This window comes from Jaculus jaculus, chromosome 19 (assembly GCF_020740685.1).
Source record: "Jaculus jaculus isolate mJacJac1 chromosome 19, mJacJac1.mat.Y.cur, whole genome shotgun sequence".
Lineage (NCBI taxonomy): Eukaryota > Metazoa > Chordata > Mammalia > Rodentia > Dipodidae > Jaculus > Jaculus jaculus.
Genome location: NC_059120.1, coordinates 59,060,100 through 59,084,174, shown reverse-complemented (window position 1 = coordinate 59,084,174; position 24,075 = coordinate 59,060,100). Strand labels below are relative to the sequence as shown.

The 24,075-nt window shown below is 44.3% G+C and overlaps 1 protein-coding gene across 3 annotated transcripts in view; it reads left to right on the top strand.

Moving 5' to 3' along the window:
• Gon4l (gon-4 like) overlaps positions 1 to 24,075 on the top strand; it is a 79,621-nt gene that overhangs the window by 15,343 nt on the left and 40,203 nt on the right. For all 3 annotated transcript variants that reach the window (XM_045138879.1, XM_045138877.1, XM_045138878.1), the window contains 10 exons: positions 1,099 to 1,292; positions 3,708 to 3,782; positions 3,934 to 3,984; positions 7,255 to 7,305; positions 9,035 to 9,130; positions 11,390 to 11,509; positions 14,699 to 14,869; positions 16,785 to 16,977; positions 19,497 to 19,598; positions 22,990 to 23,030. In XM_045138879.1, coding sequence (XP_044994814.1) covers positions 1,099 to 1,292; positions 3,708 to 3,782; positions 3,934 to 3,984; positions 7,255 to 7,305; positions 9,035 to 9,130; positions 11,390 to 11,509; positions 14,699 to 14,869; positions 16,785 to 16,977; positions 19,497 to 19,598; positions 22,990 to 23,030 — 1,094 coding nt within the window. The remainder of the gene's footprint in view (positions 1 to 1,098; positions 1,293 to 3,707; positions 3,783 to 3,933; positions 3,985 to 7,254; positions 7,306 to 9,034; positions 9,131 to 11,389; positions 11,510 to 14,698; positions 14,870 to 16,784; positions 16,978 to 19,496; positions 19,599 to 22,989; positions 23,031 to 24,075) is intronic.

Below are 24,075 nucleotides of genomic sequence, written 5' to 3'. Positions count from 1 at the left end.
TTTTTTTTTTTGGTTTTTTGAGGTAGGGTTTCACTCTAGCCCAGGCTGACCTGGAATTCAATATGTAGTCTCAGGATGGCCTTGAACTCATGGTGATCCTCCTACCTCTGCCTCCCGAGTGCTGGGATTAAAGGCATGTGCTACCAAGCCCAGCCTAAGCTACTTCTTGAGCCCCAACTTTTATTTCTTTATATGTACCCACTCATATAAAAATGTTTTTTTAAAAATCTAGTTGGGGGCTGGAGAGATTCCTTAGTGGTTAAAGTATTTGCCTGCAGAGCCAAAGGACCTTTGTTCAGTTCCCCAGGACCCACATAAGTCAGATGTACAAGGTGGTGCATGTATCTGGAGTTCGTTTACAATGGCTGGAGGCTCTGGCATGCCCATTCTCTCTCTCAAATTAATTTAAAAAAATTATTTAAAAAAAATCTAGTTAGCCTGGCATGATGGCCTACTCCTTTAATCCCAGCACTTGGGAGGCAGAGGTAGGAGGATCACCGTGAGTTCAAGGCCACCCTGAGACTACATAGTGTATTCCTTGTCAGCTTTGGCTACTGTGAAACTCTACCTTAAAAAGCCAAAAAATAAAAAAATAAAAAAACCAACAACAGCTGTACACACACACACACACGTATGTATGTATGTATACTTATTTATGAGAGATTTTGTGTGTGTGTGCGTGCATGCGCGTGCGCGCGCCAGGGTCACTAGCCAGTGCAAATGAACTCCAGATGAAGGTACCACTTTATGCATCTGGCTTATGTGGTACTGGTGAATTTAACCATGACTTGACTGCTGAGCTCTTTTTAGCCCTTCAGTTTTCTCTTCTATACAGTATACAAAGCCAATAATTAAACCAAATAGGGCTGCTTCTCAGAGGAACAAGGTCACTAATGCTCACTAAGCGTGTAGAAGAGTCTGAGGGAATGTCAGCTCTTACTGCAGTGTCATTACATCTTCATTGTCACCACCATTATATGGTCTTTGTCTGGTTGTCGGGGCCAGCTAGCTGGCAGCTTGGTTTTCTACTGTTGTCTTTTTGGGCAAAGTTCCTGGATGCTTCAGGAGATTCTGGCAATGCTCTTGGTTTATTTGCAGAAGAGCAAGACAGTGAGGAATGTGAGAAAAGAAATAAAAAGAAAAAGGGTACCAAGAGGAAACGGGATGGAAAGAGTCAAGAACAAGGGGCCTTGGCATATGACCTCAAACTGGATGACATACTTGATCGGACACTGGAGGATGGTGCCAAGCAGCACAACCTGACGGCAGTCAACGTGCGGAACATCCTTCACGTGAGTAGCACTGGTGTAGCTCTGGGAGTGAGATGCACATTTACAGTAGAAAGCAAATGAGAGAGAGAAAGAGGCACAGAGAGCGGGAGAGAGAGAAGGAGCATGCCAGAGCCTCCAGCCACTGCAAATAAACTCCATATGCATGAGCCACCTTCTACATCTGGCTTGGGGAATTGAACCTGGGTCCCTTGGCTTTGTAGGAAAATACCTTAAGTACTAAGCCATCTCCTCAGCCCTACATTTTTTTTTTCCAAGTAGGGTCTCACTGTAGCCCAGACTGACCTGGAATTCCCTGTGTAGTCTCAGGCAGGCCTCAGGCTCATAGTCATTCTTCTACCTCTGCCTCTGGAGTGCTGGGATTAAAGGCACAGGCCACCACACCTACCTAATGTTTTTATTTTTTTAATTAAAAATTTTTTTTTGTTACTTTTATTTATTTATTTGAGAGCAACAGAGGGGGGGGGGAGGGAGAGAGAAAAGGTGTGCTAGGGCCTCCAGCCACTGCAAACTAACTCCAGACGTGTGTCCCCCCTTGCGCATCTGGCTAACATGGGTCCTGGGAATCGAGCCTCAAACCGGGGTCCTTAGGCTTTACAGGCAAGTGCTTAACTACTAAGCCATCTCTCCAGTCCTAATTTTTTTATTTTTTATTTTTTTTTTGTTTTTTGGTTTTCCAAGGTAGGGTCTCACTCTAGTCCAGGCTGACTTGCAATTAACACTGTAGTCTCAGGGTGGCCTTGAACTCATGGCAATCCTCCTACCTCTACCTCCCGAGTGCTGGGATTAAAGGTGTGCGCCACCACGCCCGGCATGTTTTTATTTTTTAATGTTATTTATTTATTTGCAAGCAGGAGGTGGAGGTGTGTTGTCTGTGAGTTTGAGGTCAGCCTGAGACTACATAGTGAATTCCAAGTCATCCTGGGCTAGAGTGAGATCCTGCCTTAAAAAGGAACAAAAAGGGCTGGAGAGATGGCTTAGCGGTTAAGCGCTTGCCTGTGAAGCCTAAGGACCCCGGTTCGAGGCTCGGTTCCCCAGGTCCCACGTTAGCCAGATGCACAAGGAGGCGCACGCGTGATCCTCCTACCTCTGCCTCCAGAGTGCTGGGATTAAAGGCGTTCGTCAGCACACTTTTTTCTTTAATATTTTATTTATTTATTTATTTTGAGGTAGGGTTTCACTCTAGCTCAGGCTGACCTGGAATTCACTATGCAGTCTCAGGGTAGTCTCGAACTCATGGTGATCCTCCTACCTTTGTCTCCCAAGTGCTGGGATTAAAGGTGTGTGCCACCACGCCTGGCAATATTTTATTTATTTATTTATTTATGAATGAGAGAAGCAGTGAGCGAGAGAGGGAGGCAGATACAGAATGGGGTTAGGGGGGCAGGGCCTCTAGCCACTGTAAACGAATTCCAGACACATATGCCACCTTATATATGTGGCTTACATGGGTTCTGGGGAAGTGAACCTAGGTCCTTTGGGTTTGCAGACAAGCGCCTTAACCGCTAAGCCATCTCTCCAGCCCCCTTTCTTTCTTTCTTTTTTTTTCTTTTTTGTTCTGAGGCACGGTCTCACTCTAGTTCAGGCTGACCTGGATTCACTATGTATTCTTAGGGTGGCTTCAAACTCACAGCAATCCTCTACCTCTGCCTCACGAGTGCTGAGATTAAGGGCATGTGCTACCACACCTGGCTCCTTTTTTTCTTTTATGGGATATGTAGGGTCTAATACTAGGTCCAGGCTGACCTGGAATTTACTGTGTAGTCTCATGCTGGCCTTGAATTCACAGTGATTTTTCTATCTCTGCCTCTCATTCTAGGATTAAAGGTGTATGCCACATGCCCAGATTTTTTTTGGTTTTTCAAGGCAGAATCTTTCTGTAGCCCAGGCTGTCCTGGAATAGTGTCAGGGTGGCCTTGAACTCATGCGGTCCTCCTACCAATACCTCCCAAGTGTTGGGATTAAAGGCGTGCACCACCACACCTGCCCTGCTTTTTTCTTTTAACACTTATTTTTTAATTAGCCATCTCTCCAGCCCTTAAACACCTTTTTAAATTTTTTAAAAATTTTTATTTATTGTATTTATTAGAGGGAGAGCGAGAGAGAATGGGCGCATTAGGGCCTTACCCTCTGCAAACGAACTCCAGATGCATGCACCTCCTTGTGCATCTGGCTTATGTGGGTCTTGGGGAATGAAGCCCGGGTACTTTGGCTTTGTAGGCAAGTGCCTTAATCACTAAACAATCTCTCCAGCCCTGGACTTCTGTCTTTATTTGCCTTGTTTTATCTAGTTAGAAGCTGTTGGAGCACATAGCTTTTGTTTACCCTCCATATAGATATGGTTGCAGTCACCAGAGGTGAGTGCTATTATCCTGAAGACAGTGCTTTGGCATAAAGTGAAATTCCGTCTTTCTGTAGGAAGTCATCACAAACGAACACGTGGTAGCCATGATGAAAGCAGCCATCAGTGAGACGGAAGACATGCCACTGTTCGTGAGTAGTTTGTTGTCACTTTTTCCGTGTTGTGGAAGAGAGTGCCTATAAACTGGCAGTGTGTAGGAGGGAATAAGGGAGTTCAAGCAACAAATCCCAAGAAACATAATGATTTTTATTGACTATTTTCTTCCTATTTTTCCCTTCTTAGGAGCCAAAAATGACACGTTCTAAACTGAAGGAAGTAGTGGAGAAAGGAGTGGTAAATGTTCTATTTTATTTTTCTTTCTTGGTAAATAGAATCTCATTCTAATTCATAGGGAAGAAATCTATGAAAATTTTTGGATTGGGTTTGCCCCTTTAAAAAATTATTTGTGTGCGCTGGAGAGGTGGCTTAGCAGTTAAGGTGCTTGCCTGCAAAGCCAAAGGACACAGGTTCGATTCTGTCTGGAGTTCGTTTGCAGTGGCTGGAGGCCCTGGCATGCCCATTCTTTCTCTGTCTCTCCATCTCCCTCTCTCTGTCTCTTTCTCTCAAATAAATAAATAAATCTTTAAGAAAATTATTTGTGAAGCCAGGTGCAGTGAATCCCAGCACTCAGGAGGCAGAGGTAGGAGAATTGCTGTGAGTTCGAGGCCACCCTGACACTACATAGTGAATTCCAGGTCAGCCTGGGCTAGAATGAAACCCTACCTTGAATCCCCCCACCAAAAAAAAATTTTTTTGTGGCTGTGCTGGGTTGTGATCAATGGGAGAATGCTTACCTGATATGAATGAGAGTCTTGGTTGAAGTGTCAATATCACAAAAATTTTTAATTTTTTTTGTTAACAGGGAAGAGGCTGGAGAGAATTTTTAGTGGTTAAGGTGCTTACCTACAAAGCCTAAGGGCCCAGGTTTGATTTCCCAGGACCTACGTAAGCCAGATGTGCAAAGTGACGCATGTATCTGGTGTTTGTTTACAGTGGCTGCAGGCCCTAATATGCCTTTTCTCTCTCTCTGTCTCTCTTTTTCTCTCTCAAATAAATAAAAATATTAAAAAATGAAGGATTAAGGAATGGAAGAAGGGAGCAATGGAGAGAACTCAGGAAGGAAGGAAGATGAAAGAAAAAAGAAAAAATTTTATTTTTGTTGTTTTGAAGCAGGGTCTCACTCTAGCTTAGTCTGGCCTACAACTCACATTGTAGCCCAGTCTGAATTCTTGGTGATCCTCCTACCTTAGCCTCCTGAGTGCTGGGATTCAAGATGTGCGCCACCAAGTCTCACCAAGTGAGAAATTATATTTTTCTTTCATTTTTTAATGTTTTAAATGTATTTAGAGAGGCAGCTAGGTAGGTAGGGATGGGTTCACTAGAGCCTCCTGCTACTGCAGATGAACTCCAGATGCATGTACTACTTTGTGTATCTGGCTTTATGTGGGTACTGGGGAATTTAACCCAGGCTGCCAGGTTTTGCAAGCAAACACCTTTAACCACTTAGCCATCTCTCCAGCTCCAAAGAAATTTAATTTAATTTAATTTAATTTAATTTAATTTAATTTTCAAGGTAGGGTCTCACTCTAGTCCAGGCTGACCTGGAATTCACTATGGAGTCTCACTGTTGCCTTGAACTCACAGTGATCCTCCTACCTCTGCCTCCCGAGTGCTGGGATTAAAGGCATGTGCCACCACAACTGGCTGAAATTTTCTTTTTTATTGGTCTTTAAATGCTAGCAGTTGAGAAGGCAATGCAGGAATATTTTGGCCACCTTGGCTACATTTTGGGGCACTTGTCTATCTCCAAGCAAAACAAAGAATTTATAGATACCTTCGAAGGAGATTTATGAGCAAAATCTTTTTTTTTTTTTTTTTTTTTCATTCTGGCATGTGTGTATATGTATGTTTGACTGGATGTGTGCACATGTATGGTGGAGGCCAGACTATATTATATTCAGGTGCCATCTCTACTCACCCTCTCCCCTGACCTCCTTTTTTTTTTTTTTTTGATTTTTTTTTTAATATTTTTTGTTCATTTTTTATTTATTTATTTGAGAGCAACAGACACAGAGAGAAAGACAGATAGAGGGAGAGAGAGAGAATGGGCACGCCAGGGCCTCCAGCCACTGCAAACAAACTCCAGACACGTGTGCCCCCTTGTGCATCTGGCTAACGTGGGACCTGGGGAACTGAGCCTCGAACCGGGGTCCTTAGGCTTCACAGGCAAGCGCTTAACCGCTAAGCCATCTCTCCAGCCCTTTTTTTTGATTTTTCGAGGTAGTGTTTCACTCTAGCCCAGGCTGACCTGGAATTCACTATGTAGTCTTAGGGTGGCCTTGAACTCATGGTGATCTTCCTATTTCTGCCTTCTGCATGCTGGGATTAATGGCATGTATCACCACACTTGGCCTTGACTATATCTTATTTTATTTTTTTAATTTTAGAGAGAGAGAAAGGAATAGAAAGAGGTACATATAGAGAGAGCCCGGGTGCTCCAGGCCCTTCAGCTATAGCAAAGGCGTGTGCCACCATGCCCAGCCCTAAAATTATTTATTTATTTGAGAGAGAGAGACAGAGAGGGGGGTGGGGGGGATGAGAATGGGTACACCAGGGCTTCCAGCCACTGCAAACATACTCCAGAAGCATGTGCCCCTTTATGCATCTGGTTTATGTGGGTCCTGGGTAATCGAACTGGGGTCCTTAGGCTTTGCAAGCAAATGCCTTATCTGGTAAGCCAGCTCTATAGCCCCTTTTTAGTATTTTTTATTTTATTTATTTGAGAGTGACCGAAAATTGGCACACCAGGGCCCCTAGCCATGCAAATGAACTCCAGATACTTATGCCACCTTGTATATCATCTGGATTATGTGGGTCCTTCAAAGTTGAACCTGGGACCTTTGGCTTTATAGGCAAGTGCCTTAAGTGCTAAGCCATCTCTCTAGCACCTTCTTTGTTTTTTGTCTCTTGGCCTGGAATTCACAGTGTAATCTAGAATTTGTAGCAGTCGTGCTGGCTCAGCCTTACATATGCTGGGATTACGTATTTAAGGAGCACATCCAGCTTCTTTTTTTTTTTTTGGTTTTTTGAGGTAGGGTCTCACTCTGGCTCAGGCTGACCTGGAATTCACTATGTAGTCTCAGGGTGGCCTCGAACTCTCGGAGGTCCTCCTACCTCTGCCTCCCAAGTGCTGGGATTAAAGGCGTGCGCCACCACGCCCGGCTAACATCCAGCTTCTTGTATCAAAGTTGATGGACTATGGAGAATATTATGCTTAGGGATGATCGTTGCCAGTAGATGACTGACTCTAATGAAGGGGAAATGAAAAGCAGGGATGGAGAGATGGCTTAGCAGTTAAGGCACTTGCCTGCCAAGCCAAAGAACCCAGGTTCAATTCCCTAGGACCCACGTAAAGCTGTATGTATAAGGTGACACATGCATCTGGAGTTCGTTTGTATGTCTGGAAGCCCTTGCACACCCATTCTGTCTCTCTAATAAATAAAAATAAAGTATTTAAAAAAAGAAAAGCAGTTTCAATTAATTGCTTATGTTCTTTTTTGATAGGTTATTCCAACCTGGAATATCTCACCAATTAAGAAAGCCAATGAAATTAAGGTAAGATTGAAGAAATCATTGTTCCTCTTTTACAGAAAAACTCAGCTGGCCTTGAAACCTAACCACTTTCCTTCTCCCCGCCCACAATTTTTCATTTATTTATGTGCATGTATTGTGTGAATGGGTACAGCAGGGCCTCTTGCCTTGCAAACAAATCTCAGATGTCCATGCTACTTTATTTATTTATTTATTTATTCATTCATTCATTCACTCATTTATGAGAGAGAGAGACTAAGAGGCAGAGGAGGAGAGAGAGAGAGAATGGGCTAACCAGGGCATCCAGCCACTGCAAACTCCATACGCATGCACCACCTTGTGCATCTGGCTTATGTGGGTCCTGGGCAATTGAACCTGAGTCCTTTGACTTACAGGCAAGTGCCTTAACCACTAGACCATCTCTCCAGCCCCTGTGGCACTTCTTGTATGTGGCTTCAGTGGGAGGCTTGGGAATTGGACCCTGGCCAGCAGGCTATGCATGTAAATACCTTAAACTGTGAGACATCTTCCCAGCCCCTTTTTTTCAATTCAACTTTTATTTATTTATTTATTTTGTCTATTTGAGCTAGAAAGATTGTGCACTCAGGGCCTTGCCACTGTAAATGAATTCCACACACATGTGCCACCATGTGTATCTGGCTTACGTGGGACCTGAAGAATTGAACTTGGGTCCTTAGGCTTTGTAGGCAAACACCTTAACCACTAAGTCATCTCTTCAGCCCCAATTTAACTTTTTTTTTCAAGGGAGGTTCTCACTTTAGCCTAGTTGGACTTGACTTCACTATGTACTCTCAGGCTGTTCTGGAATCCTCCTACCTCTGCCTCCCAGGTACTGGAATGTGCCACCATGCTTAGCTTAATTTAACATTAAATTTTTTTAATTTTAATTTATCAGAGAGTGAGGGTGGCAGATAGATTGAGAGAGAGAGAGAGAGAGAGACAGACAGACAGACAGACAGACAGAGAGAGACTAGGTACATGAGAGCTGTAGCCACTGCAAATGAAATCCAACTGCATGTGCCACCTTGTGCATTTGGTTTATGTGGGTCCTGGGGAATTGAATCTGAGTCCTTAGGCTTTGTAGGCAATTGCCTCAATTGCCAAGCCATCTGTCTAGTCCCCAATTTGTTAACTTTTTAGACCTATCTTTTTGTTTTAAGTCCAGGTTTTCTTTTTTTTTTTTGTTCCAATCCTCCTAGTTTGCAACTTCTGGAATCGTGTATCCCTTTCCTGTCATTTTGTGTATATTATTAGGCTTTTATTTATTTAATATTATTATTGTTTGTTTTTCGAGGTAGGGTCTCGCATTAGCTCAGGCTGACCTAGAATTCACTAACGGTGTCTCTCAGGGTGGCCTTGAACTCACAGTGATACTCCTTCCTACCTCTGCCTCCAGAGTGCTGGGATAAAAGGCATGTGCCACCACGCCCAGTTATTTTTTTGCTGTTTTGAGGTAGGGTCTCACTCAAGCCCAGGCTGACCTGGTATTCATTGTGTAGTCTACGAGTGGCCTTGAAATCACAGAAATCCTCCTACCTCTGCCTCCCGAGTGCTGGGATTAAAGGCGTGTGCCACCACGCCCGGCTGTCATTAGGCTTTTAGGATTGTTTTTTTCTGTTCTAATTTCTTTCCAAGTATTGATCATTTGTGCTCCGTCCGTCCGTCCTTTTCCACCTCTTCCCTACGGTGGAGCTGCACTTTCAGCCCCATTCTGTCTCCTTCTTTCATGCAGCCTCCACAGTTTGTAGATATCCACCTTGAAGAAGATGACTCTTCAGATGAAGAGTACCAACCCGATGAGGAAGAGGAAGATGAGACTGCTGAGGAGGTCAGTAAATGCCATTGCTAAGAAGGGTGGGTGCACATCTCTTCTTATCATTGTTTCCTGTTGTCTGGAGGTGACTGGGACCTGTTTCTTTCACTAAGTATTTCTTTCTGCTCTTCCTCCTCCCTCTCCCTCCTTCTCTCTTTCATTTTTTTGTGTCTTGTTTTTGTGAGGTTCGGTCTCACTCTAGATCAAGCTGACATGGAATTCACTGTATAGTCTCAGGGTGGCCTTGAACTCATGGCGATCCTCCTACCTCTGCCTCCCAAGAGCTAGGATTAAAGCCTTGTGCCACCATGCTTGACTCTTTTTTTTTTTGAGGTAGGGTCTTGCTCTAGCTCAGACTGATCTAGAATTCACTATGTTGTCTCAGGGTGGCCTTGAACTCACAGCATTCCTCCTATCTCCATGTCCCAAGTGCTGGGATTAAAGGTATGCACCACCATGCTTGGCTTTTTTTTTTTAGGCCCATTTATTTTTTTTATTGTGTGTGTGTGTGTGTGTATGTATGTATGTATGTATGTATGTATGTATGTGTGTGTGTGTGTGTGTATATATATATATAATTTTTATTAGCATTTTCCATGATTATAAAAAAATATCCCATGGTAATTCCCTCCCCCCCCTGCACTTTCCCCTTTGAAATTCCATTCTCCATCATATTACCTCCCCATCTCAATCATTGTACTTACATATATACAATATCAACCTATTAAGTACCCTCCTCCCTTCCTTTCTCTTCCCTTTATGTCTCCGTGTTAACTTACTGGCCTCTGCTACTAAGTATTTTCATTCTCATGCAGAAGCCCAATCACCTGTAGCTAGGATCCACATATGAGAGAGAACATGTGGCGTTTGGCTTTCTGGGCTTTTTTTTTTTTGTCTCGTCTTTTTTTTTTTTTTTTTTTTTTTTTTTTTGAGGTAGGGTCTCACTCTAGCCCAGGCTGACCTGGAATTCACTATGGAGTCTTAGGGTGGACTCGAACTCATGGCAATCCTCCTACCTCTGCCTCCTGAGTGCTGGGATTAAAGGGATGTGCCACCATGCCTGGCTTGTCTTTTTTTTTGAGGTAGGGTCTCACTCTAGCCCAGGCTGACCTGGAATTCACTATGGAGTCTCAGGGTGGCCTTGAGCTCACCATGATCCTCCTACCTCTGCTTCCTGAGTGCTGGGATTAAAGGAGTGCACCACCATGCCCGGCTTTGTTTTGGTTTTTGAGGTAGGGTCTTACTCTAGCTCAGGCTGACCTGGAGTTCACTATATAGTATCAGGGTGGCCTTGAACTCATAGCAGTCCTCCTATCTCTGCCTCCCAATGGCTGGGATTAAAGGCATGATCCATCATACCCAGCTTGTAAAAATATTTTTATTTATTTATTTGCAAGACAAGAGAGAGAGAACAGAGACAGAGAGAGTATGCACTTCAGGGCCTCCATATACTGCAAATGAACTCCAGATGCATGTGCTACTTTGTGTATCTTGCTTATGTGGGTACTGGGTTGTTAGGAACCTGGGTAGTTAGGCCTTGCAGGCAAGTTCCTTAACTGCTGAGAGATATTTCCAGCCCTCTTTGCTTTTTTATTTTATTTATTTTTTAGTAATTATTTATTAGGAAGAGAAAGATAGGATGGGCTTGCCAGGGCCTCTAGCCCAGTGCAAACAAACTCTAGATGCATATGCCACCTGGTATATCTGGTTCATGTGGGTTCTGGGGTTTTGCAGACAAGCACCTTAACGGCCAAGCAATCTCTCCAGTCCTATTTTATTTTATATTTACTTTTTTTTTTTGGTTTTTGAGGAAGGGTGTCACTCTAGCTCCGGCTGACCTGGGACTCATTCTGTAGCCCCAGGCTGTCCTTGAACTCACAGTGATCCTCCTACTCTCCTTTAATCTCGGACTAAAGGCATAGGTCACCATGCCTGGCTTGTAACGATTTTGAAAAAGTTTATAATGCAACTGAGGTGAAGTTATTCCTGCCACTTTTTCCTACTTAGGATTTTCCACTGTTAATCGTTTATTTTCTTGCTGGGCGTGGTGGCGCACGCCTTTAATCCCTGCACTAGGGAGGCAGAGGTGGGAGGATCGCCATGAGTTCATGGCAGCCCTGATACTACATGGTGAATTACAGGTCAGCCTGGGCTAGAGTGAGACCCTACCTCCTAAAACTAATCAAATCAAACAATTGAATAATGACTGATATTCTGTGACTTATTTCTTGCAATACTTCTACGCGTCCATAAAGTGACCTGGGTGTTTTATAGAGCCTACTGGAAAGTGACGTTGAAAGTACTGCTTCTTCTCCCCGAGGGGCCAAGAGGTGCAGACTGAAGCAGTCTTCTGAAACGGCTGAAACCGATGAGGAGAGCAGCACCTTGTCAGAGGTAAACCAGCCTCACACCACAGAGAGAAGCTGTATGTAACATGAGCCCGTTGATAGGCTAAGGGGGATTTGACTGGTCCCCATTTTTAGACTCTCAGTGAGTGAACAGATAAGAGAACTCTGGAACCTAGTCAAAAGGATAAGCTTGTGTTCTTATTAAAAGTCTTTCTTATTCCCATGTTTTCTTTTGTTTTTTGGTTTTTCAATGTAGGGTCTCACTCTGGTCCAGGCTGACCTGGAATTAACTCTGTAGTCTCAGGGTGGCCTTGAACTCATGGCGATCCTCCTACCTCTGCCTCCCAAGTGCTGGGATTAAAGGCGTGCGCCACCATGCCCGGCTTGTTTTTTGGTTTTTTGAGGTAGGGTTTCACTCTAGTCTAGGCTGACCTGGAATTCATTATGGAGTCTCAGGGTGGCCTTGAACTCACAGCGATCCTCCTAAACACCTTTTTTTTTTTTCAAGGTAGGATCTTGATCTAGTCCAGTCTGAACTGGAATTAGACTCAGGCTGGCCTTGAACTCACAGTGATCATCATCCTCCCTCAGCGTCCCAAGTACTGGGATTAAAGGCGTGTCCCACCATGCTTGGCTTTTTTTTTTTTCTGTTTATTTTCAAATTTATTTATTTGAGAGAGAGGGAGAGGGAGGCCAATAGTGAGGGAGAGAATGTATGTGCCAGGGCCTATAGCCACTGCAGACGAACTCCAGATACATGTGTTCTCTTGTGTATCTGGCTCTACTGGGGCATAGAACCTGGGTCCTTTGCCTTGCAGGCAAGCACCTTAACCACTAATCCATCTCTCCAGCCTCCCCCCTTTTAACTTTTCTATTGATAGCTTCCATAATTATAGATAATAAATCATGACAATTTCCCCCTACAAATCCACAAATCCATCTTCCATCATATCCCCTCCCCCTCTTAATTAGCTTTTAAAAAAATTTATTTTTTTGTTTTTAGAGTTAGGGTCTTGCTCTAGCTTGGGCTGACTTGGAATTCACAATGTAGTCTCAGGGCGGCCTTGAACCCAGGGCAAACATCCTTCCTTTGTCTTCCAAGTGCTGGGATTAAAGTCAAGCGCCACCATGCCCAGCTTCTGGCTGGCCAATCTTAAGGCTTGCAATGTTCACTGCTTTTTTACAACCATGATGTTTTCTGTCTCCCATAGGGCTGCATGCAGCATAGCTTTTTCCAGCTTTCTGTTATCAGGCCCAGAGAGAGGAAGTTTTCAGCTCAGCTCAAGCTTGATTTCTCAGTGACTTGCAATCCAAGTGTGTGGAGTCTCTGGCAGTAGGGTCTTACCATGTAGTGTTGCTGTCCAACCAAGAGTCTTGGCAATGGCCTATAATATTTTGGTGGTGTTAGGGAACTCTCTGGCCAATAAGTCACTGGAAGGTATCCTGTTCTTGGCATTGAAATTAACATTCTGTGGCGTCTGGGTACACCATTATCCAGAGTATAAATAGGTTTTTTTTTTCTTTTTTTATAATTTTTTTTGTATACTTTTATTTGTTTGAAAGCGGTGGACAGAGAGAGAGAAAGAGGCAGATAGAGAGAGAGAGAATGGGCACGACAGGGCCTCCAGCCGCTGGGTCCTTTGCCTTGCAGGCAAGCACCTTAACCACTAATCCATCTCTCCAGCCTCCCCCCTTTTAACTTTTCTATTGATAGCTTCCATAATTATAGATAATAAATCATGACAATTTCCCCCTACAAATCCACAAATCCACAAAAAAAAGATGCATGCGCCCCCTTGTGCATCTGGCTAACGTGGGTCCTGGAGAATTGAGCCTTAAACTGTGGTCCTTAGACTTTACAGGCAGGCACTTAACTGCTAAGCCACCTCTCCAGCCCATAAATAGGTTTTTATACAGCTTAGTCATCACATCTTTTTTCTTCTTTTAGTTTTTCGAGGTAGGGTCTTGCTCTAGTCCAGACTGATCTGGAATTCACTATATAGTCTCAAGGTACCCTTGAACTCACAGCAGTCATCCTACCTGTGCCTCCCAGGTGCTAGGTGATGGAGTGTGCTACCACCCCTAGCCTTTTAAAAAATATGTTTTATTTATTTATTTGAGAGAGAAAGAGGCAGAGAAAGAAAGAAGGGGAAAGAATGGCTGCTCCAGGCATTGTGGCACGTGCCTTTGATCTTAGCACTTGGGAGCCAGGGGTAGGAGGATTCCCATGAGTTTGAGGCAACCCTGAGAATACAGAGTGAATTCCATGTTGACCTGGGATAGAGTGAGACCCACCTTGAAAAGCAAACAAACAAAATATTTATTGTTTATTTCAATCAGAGAGAGAAAGAGAGAGAATGGACATGCCAGGGCCTCTAGCCACTGCAAAAGACTCCAGATGCATGTACCACCTTATGCATCTGGCTTGCATGAGCCTTGGGGAATTGAACCTGGGTCCTTTGGCTTTGCCGGCAAATGCCTTAACCACTAAACCACCTCTCCAGCGCATATCTTAATATTTTTTTTTCAAGGTACCATCTCACTCTAGCTCAGGCTGACCTAGAACAAACTGTGTAGTCAGTCTTAGGGTGGCCTTGAACTCCTTGAACTAGGTGATCATCCTACCAGCACTTGGGAGGCAGACGTAGGAGGATCACTGTGAGTTCAACACCCTACCTCAAAAAAAAAAAAAAAAAAAAGTGGGGGAGGCTGAAGAGATGGCTTAGCAGTTAAGGCACTTAATTGCAAAGCCAAAGGATCCTGGTTCAATTCTCTAGGACCCACATAGCCATATGCACAAGGGGGCACGTGCATCTGGAGTTCATTTGCAGTGGCTGGTGCACCCATTCTCTCTCTGTCTCTCTCTAATAAATAAATAATAAAATATATTAAAAAAAAAAAAAAAAAAAAAGAAAAACGAAACAAAACAGAAAGACAAATGTGCACCAGGGCCTCCTTCTACTGCAAATGAATCCCAGATGTATGTGTCACTTGGTGCATCTGGCTTTATGAGGATATTGGAGAATTGAACTGAGGCTGTTAGGCTATGCAAGTCAAGTGTGTTTAACCACTGAGTGATTTCTCCAACCCTGATAATGCATTTTAATATGCCATTATTTAGATCGAAGAAAAAGGCCCATGTGTTTGTATGTGGACGACTCCTTCTTTCTCTGTCTTTTCCTGCCACCATCCTCCCTTCTTTCCCTTTCTTCTAACAGTTGTTTTTCTTGCTCAGGCTGAGAAAGTCACCACACCCGCCACCAGGCACATTAGTGCTGAGGTCGTGCCCATGGGACCCCCACCCCCTCCGAAGCCCAAGCCGACCAAGGATAGCACTTTCATGGAGAAGCTACATGCTGTGGATGAAGAGCTGGCCTCCAGTCCTGTCTGCATGGATTCTTTCCAGGTAACAGCCTCCCTCTCAGTTGCTGAGAAAATCACTTGTGATTTGGGGAGGAAAAACAGCTAGGAAATCCTTACTGTGTTTGAAACACTCATTTGTTATTTATTTATTTTCTGGTTTTCTAGGTAGGATCTTACTGTAGCCCAGGCTGACCTGGAATTCCCTATATAGTCTCAGGGTGGTGTCAAACAGTAATCCTCTGCCTCACAAGTGCTGGGATTAAAGGCATGTGCCACTATGCTGGCTTGTGTCATTTAAAAAGAAAATTTAGTTAATTAAGTTATTTACCTTTTTTCTCCTAGTCTTAAATATGTGTGTACATGTGCATGCATGCACTACCACACCTGGCTTAGACCTTAAACTTTAAATTATTTCAGTCAATGATAAAATCCTAATGACTCAATAAAAGAAGGAAGAAAAAAAAAAAAAGACCTTGAAGAGATTACATTGGAATTGCTAGCTAAATGAGAAGGCCCCAGGCATGTAAAAGATCTCAGGAAAAAGTGTTCCCAGGTGGGTGAGGGTTGTATACGTATCCTTCTAGTACTTGTGAGGTAGAGAAAGTGGAGGGACAGCAGTTGAAGGCCAGCATTGGTTAATAATGAATTTGAGCCCAGCCTGGGCTACTTGGTACCATATCTAAAAATGCAACAATGAGCCAGCAGGGTGGCACATGCTTTAGTCTCAGCACTGGGGCGTCTGAGGTAGGAGGATTGCCTGACTTTGAGGCCACCCTGAGACTACATAATGAATTCCAGGTCAGCCTGGGCCATAGTAAGACCTTATGTTGAAAAAAACCAAAAGACAAAAACTTCCCCTGGGTGTGGTTTGCACATACTGCAATCCCAGTACTTGGGAGGTAGAGGCAGGAGGATAAAGTTTGAGGCCAGTCTGAGATACATAAGACCCTATTGCAAAAGCAGACAACATGGGACTAGAGAAATGGCTTAGCAGTTGAGGCACACACACCTGGAGTTGGTTCACAGTGGCTGAAAGGCCCTAGCACTCCCATTCTCTCTTTCTCTCTCTTTCAAAAATAAAATAATAGCCGGGCGTGGTGGCACACGCCTTTAATCCCAGCACTTGGGAGGTAGAAGGATCATCGAGAGTTCGAGTCCACCCTGAGACTGCATAGTGAATTCCAGGTCAGCTTCAACAGGAGTGAGATCTTACCTCAAAAACCCAAAAAATAAAAAAATAAATAATAATGAAAACTATTACAACTGGGGAGGCTGAGGTAGGAGGATTACAGAGCATTCAAGGCCACCCTGAGACTACATAGTGAATTCCAGGTCAGTCTGGGTTAGAGCATGAACCTATCTTGGGGGGGGAAAAAAGCCCCAAAACAACAACAAAAAACCGATCATAAATCATTTTGAACTGTTTATTTCAAGCTGATTTTAATTTTCTTAAAGACAATAATAAGCTCAAGTTGTTTAGCAGAGACCTGATGGTTTGAGCAGGAGGAATAGTGGTGTAGTGGACGATTGGGGTGAGCAGCCTAGAGGATGAATAGCGTGGAGGAGAAATCGAGGGTGGGATTTGTTTTTTTTTTTAATGAGATAGGGTCTCCCTCTAGCCCAGGCTGACCTGGAATTCACTATGTAGTCTCAGGGAGGCCTTGAACTCACGGCAATCTTCCTACCTCTGTTTATTTTTCGAGATAGGGTCTCACTGTAGCTCAGGCTGACCTGGAATTCACTCTGTATTCTCAGGGTGGCCTCGAACTCAGGATAATCCTCCTACCTCTGCCTCCCGAGTGCTGGGGTTAAAGGCGTGCGCCACCACACCCAGCTCAATCCTTCTACCTCTGCCTCCTAAGTGCTGGGATTAAAGGTGTGTGCCACCCCGCCCAGCTTGGTTTGGCGAATTTGGAAACATTACTCATATGTTGTCTTTTCCTTTCTCTTCTGGCTAGCCTATGGATGACAGTCTCATTGCATTCCGAACTCGTTCTAAGATGCCTCTGAAAGATGTTCCCCTTGGCCAACTAGAAGCAGAGCTTCAAGCTCCAGACATCACCCCAGATATGTACGACCCCAATACAGCTGATGACGAGGAATGGAAGGTGTGGCTGGGAGGGCTCATCAGTGGTGACGTGGGAAATGAAGGTGAGTGCGTGTGCCTTCAGCATCTGTCCACCTGGTGAGGTGTTCATGGGTTGGACGCTTAACTCTTGGGTTTGTGGTCAGGCAGGTTGGTGCATACCTGTCATCTCAGCTACTCAGGGGGCTGAGGTAGGGTAGAGTGATTCCTCGAGCTCAGAAGTTTGTGGCCAGCCTGGGCAACCCAGCAGCATAGTAACGCTTCATGTGGAGACACCAGAAAGCTTGTGGACTATAGGGGTTCAGCTCAGTGGTAGTGTGCTTAGCATTCATAACATGTTAGGCCCAACCCCAGCATTACAAAGAAAGGAGGAAGGGGCTGGAGAAATGGCTCAGCCATTAAAGACATTTGTTTACAAAAGCCTGCTGGCCTGAGTTCAATCCCCAGTACCCACGGAAAACCAGATGCTCAAAGTGACATGTGTATCTGGAGATACGCTGTGGCTGGGGCCCCTGACCTGCCCCTTCTCACTTCCTCTGTCATAAATACATGCATAGAAAGATAGGGATGGAAGGAGGAAAAGAAGGAATGAGAAAAAGAGATTATGCCAGAAAAAGTTTTTTTTTTTTCTTTTTTTTTTGGAAGTAGGGTCTCACTCTTCGCTCAGGCTGACCTGGAATTCACTATGCAGTCTCAGGGTCGCCTCGAACTCAAGGCGATCTTGATCCTCCCACCTTGTTTCCTGAGTGCTGGGATTAGAGGTGTGTGCCACCATGGCTAAAAACAGTGTTTTTTTTCCTTTGTTCTAACACCAAAGTCTGCATAGAAATCAGAGTTGTGGGGTTTCCTGTCACCAGCAAATCAGCATTTATGTCTCGTGGAAAACAATTTGACGTCTTGTAATCTGATCTACTTGTGATGTTAGTTAGGGTCAGGTCCCCCAAGTCTGGGCTCAGTGCCCAATAGGCCCTCCCTTACATGCCTGTCATAAGCCAGACTGGTTTGCCTGTGATTCTGATCAACTTACTGACTCTTCCTCCACCCACCTTGGGTTTTGTTGAGTGGCTCTAAAGCTCAGAGAAACATGTTTAAGCGTAATTGTAAAGGACATTGTAGGCTGGGTATGGTGGCTGTGAGTTTGAGGCCAGCCTAGGACTACATAGTGAATTCCAGGTCAGCCTGGGCTACAGTGAGACCCTACCTCGAGAATCCAAATCAAACAAACAAACAAACAACCCCACGACGACAAAAGGATACGTTTCATATTGCAGGATATGGATGAAGAGCTGCGTGGGTGAGATGTGGGGCAGGGGTTTCCATGTTCTTCCTGAGTAGATAACCTTCCAGGCACTTCCTGTGCTCAACTACCCAGTAGTTCATCAAGCTATGTTCCCCAAAAGAGATTGGTTGTATGGGCAACCCAGTAAGACTCGTTAGTTGAGATTGGAGGTCTTAGGGCACGGCGGGAGCCAGGACCTCAGGAGAGTCTGGGACCTGTGTTTGGTGAGGGAATGATAAGCAGGGAGCTGAGCTGTGGCCAAAGCTTTTCTCAAGACCAGTGCCTCTTACCCCATTGCAGGTGGACCTTTCCCCTCTGAGTTCTGCACCTACTACCAGCAGGGAAGGTGGGTGGGCAGAAACGCGTTCCTTTAACTGACGAGCCACCTGCTCGTCTCAGGCGTGGAAAGAGAAATGTGCACACATTCTCTCCGAGGGTCTCCTGTTGCCACACGAGTTTCTTCTGCCTCTCTTTAGTCCAAAAAATTAGTTATATGGCCATTACCTGGGTTCCTTTCAGACTCCACAGAGAAAAATTAAAAAAACAAACAAACCAAAAAGCCTTTTCACTGTATGCGGCTGCTGAGGTGGCGCAGATGGCTCCAGAGCAGGGATGCAGTCCCGGTCTACCACCATAGAAGACCCTACCTTGAAAAACAACAACAACCAAAAAAAAAAATGAGTAGAAGTAGACTGAGATACTAAGATGGCTTAGTGGTTAAGGCACTTGCTCGCAAAGCCAATGGTTCCCATTCCCCAGGATCCACATAAGCCAGAGATGCACAAGGTGGCACATGCATGTTGGAGTGTACAGCAACTGGAGGCCCTAGTGTACCCATTCTCTCTCTCAAATAAGTAGATAGGGGGCTGGAGAGATGGCTTAGCGGTTAAGTGCTTGCCTAAGAAGCCTGAGGAACCTGGTTTGAGGCTTGATTCCCCCGGACCCACGTTAGTCAGATGCACAAGGGGTGCACACGTCTGGAGTTTATTTGCAGTGGCTGGAGACCCTGGTACACCTATTCTCACTCTCTCTTTGTATATCTGCTTGCAAATATTTAAATAAAAAATATTTTTTATTTTTTTGAGGTAGGCTGTCACTCTAGCTCAGGCTGACCTTGAATTCACTATGTAGTCTCAGGATGGCCTCAAACTCACAGCGATCCTCCTACCTCTGCCTCCTGAGTGGGGATTAAATGGGTGTACCACCATGCTTGTCATAAAATATTTTTAAAAAATTTTAAAAATAAAACCAAACTAAGCAAAAGTTTAGTCTTGAGTGAAAGTGGCTGAATCCTCCTTTTCCTAGATGAAGCGGATGACGACGACGACCCGGAGTACAACTTCCTGGACGACCCTGATGAGCCAGACACCGAGGACTTCCGCACGGACCGCGCCGTGCGCATCACCAGTGAGTGTGGGGAGGGGTGTGTCTGTCGCTCTTTAAATGTAAATATTCAGAAAGCTATCTGTTCTATTTTAAAGATATTTATTTATGTATTTGTTGTTGTTATTATTTTTATTTTTTTACTGACTACTTCTATAATTGTAAATAATATCCTATGGTAATTTACTGACAACTTCTATAATTGTAAATAATATCCCATGGTATTCCCCCCCCCCCCCCCCCGCTTTCCTCTTTGAAACTCAACTCTCCATCATATCCCCTCCCCCTCTCAATTTTTTTCTATTTTTATTTTTGAAAATATTTTTAAAATTTTTGTTCATTTATTTGAGAGAGATAAAGAGTAAAAAAGAGAGAAAGGGTGTGCTAGGGCCTCCAGCCACTGCAAACAGACTCCAGACACATGTTGTACCTTGTGCATCTGGTTTAGGTGGGACTCAGGGAATTGAACCTGGGTCCTTTGGTTTTGTAGGCATGTGTCTTAACCACTAAGCCATCCCTCCAGCCCTTATTAATTAATTAAATTATTCATTTTTTTTTTTTCATTTTTGAGATAGGGTATCACTTTCTAGCCCAGGCTGACCTGGAATTCACTCTGAAGTCTCAGGGTGGCCTTGAAATCACATCAATCCACCTACCTCTGCCTCCCGAGTGCTCTGATTAAAGGCGTATGCTACCATGTCTGGCTTTTTTTTTTTTTTTTAATTTATTTTTTGAGAGAGAGTAAAATGAGAGAGATTGAGAGAGAGAAAATGAATGGGCATGTCAGGGCCTCTAGAAATTGCAAATGAACTCCAGATGGGTGCACTACCGTGTGTACATGGAGAGTCAAACTTGGGTCCTTTGGCTGTGCAGGCAGGCTCCTTAACTGCTGAGCCGCCGCTCCAGCCCCATCTGTTCTGTACTGTGCCTCCCGGTGCAGTCCTGTGTAGGCCGAAAATGAGCTTTTTATGTTTTGTTTCATTTTGAGATAGGGACTCACTCTGGTCCAGGCTGACCTGGAATTCACTATGTAGTCTCAGGGTGGCCTCGAATTCCTGGCGATCCTACCTCTGCCTTCCGAGTGCTGGGATAAAAGCATGTGCCACCTTGGCCAGCTTTATTGTGCTTTTTTTTTTTTTTTTTTTTTTGAGGTAGAGTTTCAGTCTAGCTCAGGCTGACCAGGAATTTACTATGGAGTTTCAGGGTGGCCTTGAACTCATGGCGATTCTCCTACCTCTGCCTCCCAAGTGCTGGGATTAAAGGCGTGTGCCACCATGCCCAGCTTAATTGAGCTTTTATTATTTGACAAAGATTGTTTTGGGAATGCCAAAATGAATTATGATATAGCTTCTGTCCTGTAGGCAGTGAGTTTAGGCATGGAATACAGCATTCTATGTAGCATAGGTGTGAGGTATACCAGATAACCTGAAAGGTTGTCCTTGAATGTGAGGCTTAGGAATGGACTTTCAAGGTGAGATCTTTTAGCTTAGTTTTTAGGAGGAGTAACAGATTTTTAGTGAATGTGTCTAGATAGTTTTTATTAACAGAAGAGTATCTGTCAATCACAGAATTAGAGTTAAAAGATGGCTTTGAGTGGGGTGTGGTGGTGCACACATTGGTCCCAGCACTTGGGAGGACAACCATGAGTGCTGAGCCAGCCTGGACTAGAGTGAGATCCTCCCTGGAAAAAACATCAAAAACAACAAAATGTATGCTTGAGAATAGTAAATAGTTTGTTTGTTTTTTTTTTTTCTTTCCTCCAGGTAGGGTCTCATTGTAGCCCAGGCTGAGCTGGAATTCACTATGTAGACTCAGGATGGCCTTGAACTCATAGCTTTTTCCTACCTCTCTGCCTCTTTTTTTTTTTTTCCCCTCTCTGCCTCTTGAGTGCTGGGATTAAAGGCATGTGTTACCATGCTCGCCTTAATAAACAGTTTTTGAGGTAGTGATGTTTAGACATAGAGGAGTTTGGAGCTTCCGAATAATTCTAAGCAGGAAATCCATAGAATTGATTTGAGAAAGATCACTTTGATTTAATGTATTACTTTGATTTGATTATAACACTGGAGATGTGGAAAACAATCATGGCTACTTTGATTGAGTCATTTGTTTGAAAAAAATCATTTGCTACTGTTTCATGGAGGAAAGTTTTTTTCAGAAATTATTGATTTTTTAAAAATTTTTATTGTGAGTGTGTGTTACTCTCTCAGTTGTTTCATATACCATGGTGGGAGCTGCTGGCGCCTGGCTGCTCACAGACACAAAGTGTGTGTGCGTGCGCCTGCAGATGTGTGCACAGGGTGTGGAGGCCAAAGCTCCATGTCTGGCACCTTCCTTGCTCCCTCTCTACTGCCATAGGGTCTCTTTTTTATTTTTGTTTTTATCTTAATACTTCATTTATTTGAGAGAAAGAAGTTTAGAGAAGAGAGGGAGAATCGGTGCGCCAGATGCTCCAGCCACTGTAAACAAAACTCCAGATGCATGCGCCCCCTTGTGCATCTGGCTTACATGGGTCCTGGAAAGTTGAATCCTTTGGCTTTCAGGCAAACACCTTAATTGCTAAATCTCTTCAGCCCCTATTTTTGGTTTTTCTAGCTGGGTCTCAGGCTGGCCCTGAACTCCTGGCGATCCTCCTACCTCTGCCTCCTAGAGTACTGGGGTTAAAGGTGTATACCACCACACCTAGCTGGGTCTCTTTGAACCCACATCTCACTGATTTTGCCAGTCTAGCCAGCCAGCTGACCTTGGGGACTCCGTGTCTTCGTCTCCCACATGCTTGGGACTACAAGGAGCTGCTGTGCCTGCCTGCCTGGTGCTTAGTGAGTGCCGGGCATCCTGACGCTAGTCCTTAAGCTTGTATGGCAAGTGCTGTATCCACTGAGTCATCTTCTTGTCCCTAGCAAGTTTATACACATGAGCATTTGGTCAGATGCTCTTTAAAAAAAATTTTTTTTTGTTTATATTTGTTTATTTATTTGAAAATGACAGAGAGAGAAAGAGGCAGATAGAGAGAATGGGTGTGCCAGGGCCTCTAGCCACTGCAAATGAACTCCACTCAGATGCATGTGCCTCCTTGTGCATCTGGCTAACGTGAGTCCTGGGGAATCGAGACTTGAACCGGTGTCCTAAGGCTTCATAGGCAAGCACTTAACCACTAAGCCTTCTCTCCAGACCTGGTCAGATGCTTTTTTAAGTTTTTTTGGAAGCCGGGTCTCACTCTAGCCTAGGGTGACCTGCAACTCATGGCAGTTCTGCCTCTACCTGCAGAGTGCTGGAGTTAAGGGTGTGCACCACCACACCTTGCTTCAGTCAAATGCTTTGAAGGAAACAGTACGCTTTGTCTCCATAGAGTGCTCTTCCTTATTGCAAAATGAAAACAAGTTCTGCTAACACATACTTCTTGGCTTGTTCACAGAAAAGGAAGTGAATGGACTGATGGAAGAGCTGTTTGAAACTGTGAGTACCTCTCCTTCATTGAGAACCTGGGACGTGAACGTAACTTCCTCAGTGAGCTCTGTCCTTTGTGCTGTAGCGTTCTGTCGTCATGAGGTGGTTGCCCTGTGCTAGACTCTGTACTCTACTCAGAAAGAAGGCCAGTGACTAGACTGCTTTGCTAATGACTCTTGAGAATCCATGTGTGCTATTCTTAGGGAAATTCCCTTGCTAACTATCATTTGGGGTATCTTTAAAAATGGTAGCTAGAGCTGGAGAGATGGCTTAGTGGTTAAGTGCTTGCCTGTGAAGCCTAAGGACCCCAGTTCAAGGCTCAACTCCCTAGGACCCACATTATCCAGATGCATAAGGGGTCGCACGCATCTGGAGTTTGTCTGCAGTGGCTGGAGGCCCTGGCGCGCCCATTCTCTCTCTCTCTCTTTCTGCCTCTTTCTCTGTCTATCACTCTCAAATAAATAAATAAAAATAATAAACAAAAAAAAAATGGTAGCTAGTGCTGGGCATGGTGGAGTATGCCTTTAGTCCCAGCACTCAAGAGGCTGAGGTAGGAGGATTGCTGAGAGTTCGAGGCCACCCTGAGACTACAAGTTAATTCTGGATCAGCCTGGGCTAGCGCAAGACCCTACCTCAGAAAACAAAATACAAAAAATAAACAAATTTGTAAAGTAACCTCAATGTGGTGGCACATGCATCTGGCACTTAGGAGGTTTAAACGGGAGGATCACTGCGAGTTCAATGCCAGCCTGGGATTACTGATTGAGTTCCAGGTCATCCTGGGATACATAGGACCCTCAAAACAACAACAAAAAAACCCTGTAGTTTGAGACTACCTAGCACAATGAGAGAGAGAGAACTGGCATGCCAGGGCCCCAGTCACTGCAGTCAAATTCCATACACTTACACTTGCATCACCAAATGGGCATGTGTGACCTTGGTTTGCTTCATCTTTGTACGTCTGGCTTAGTGGGATCTGGAGAATAGAACATGGATCCTTAGGCTTTGCAGGCAAGCATCTTAACTGCTAAGCCACCTCTTTAGCACCCCAAGT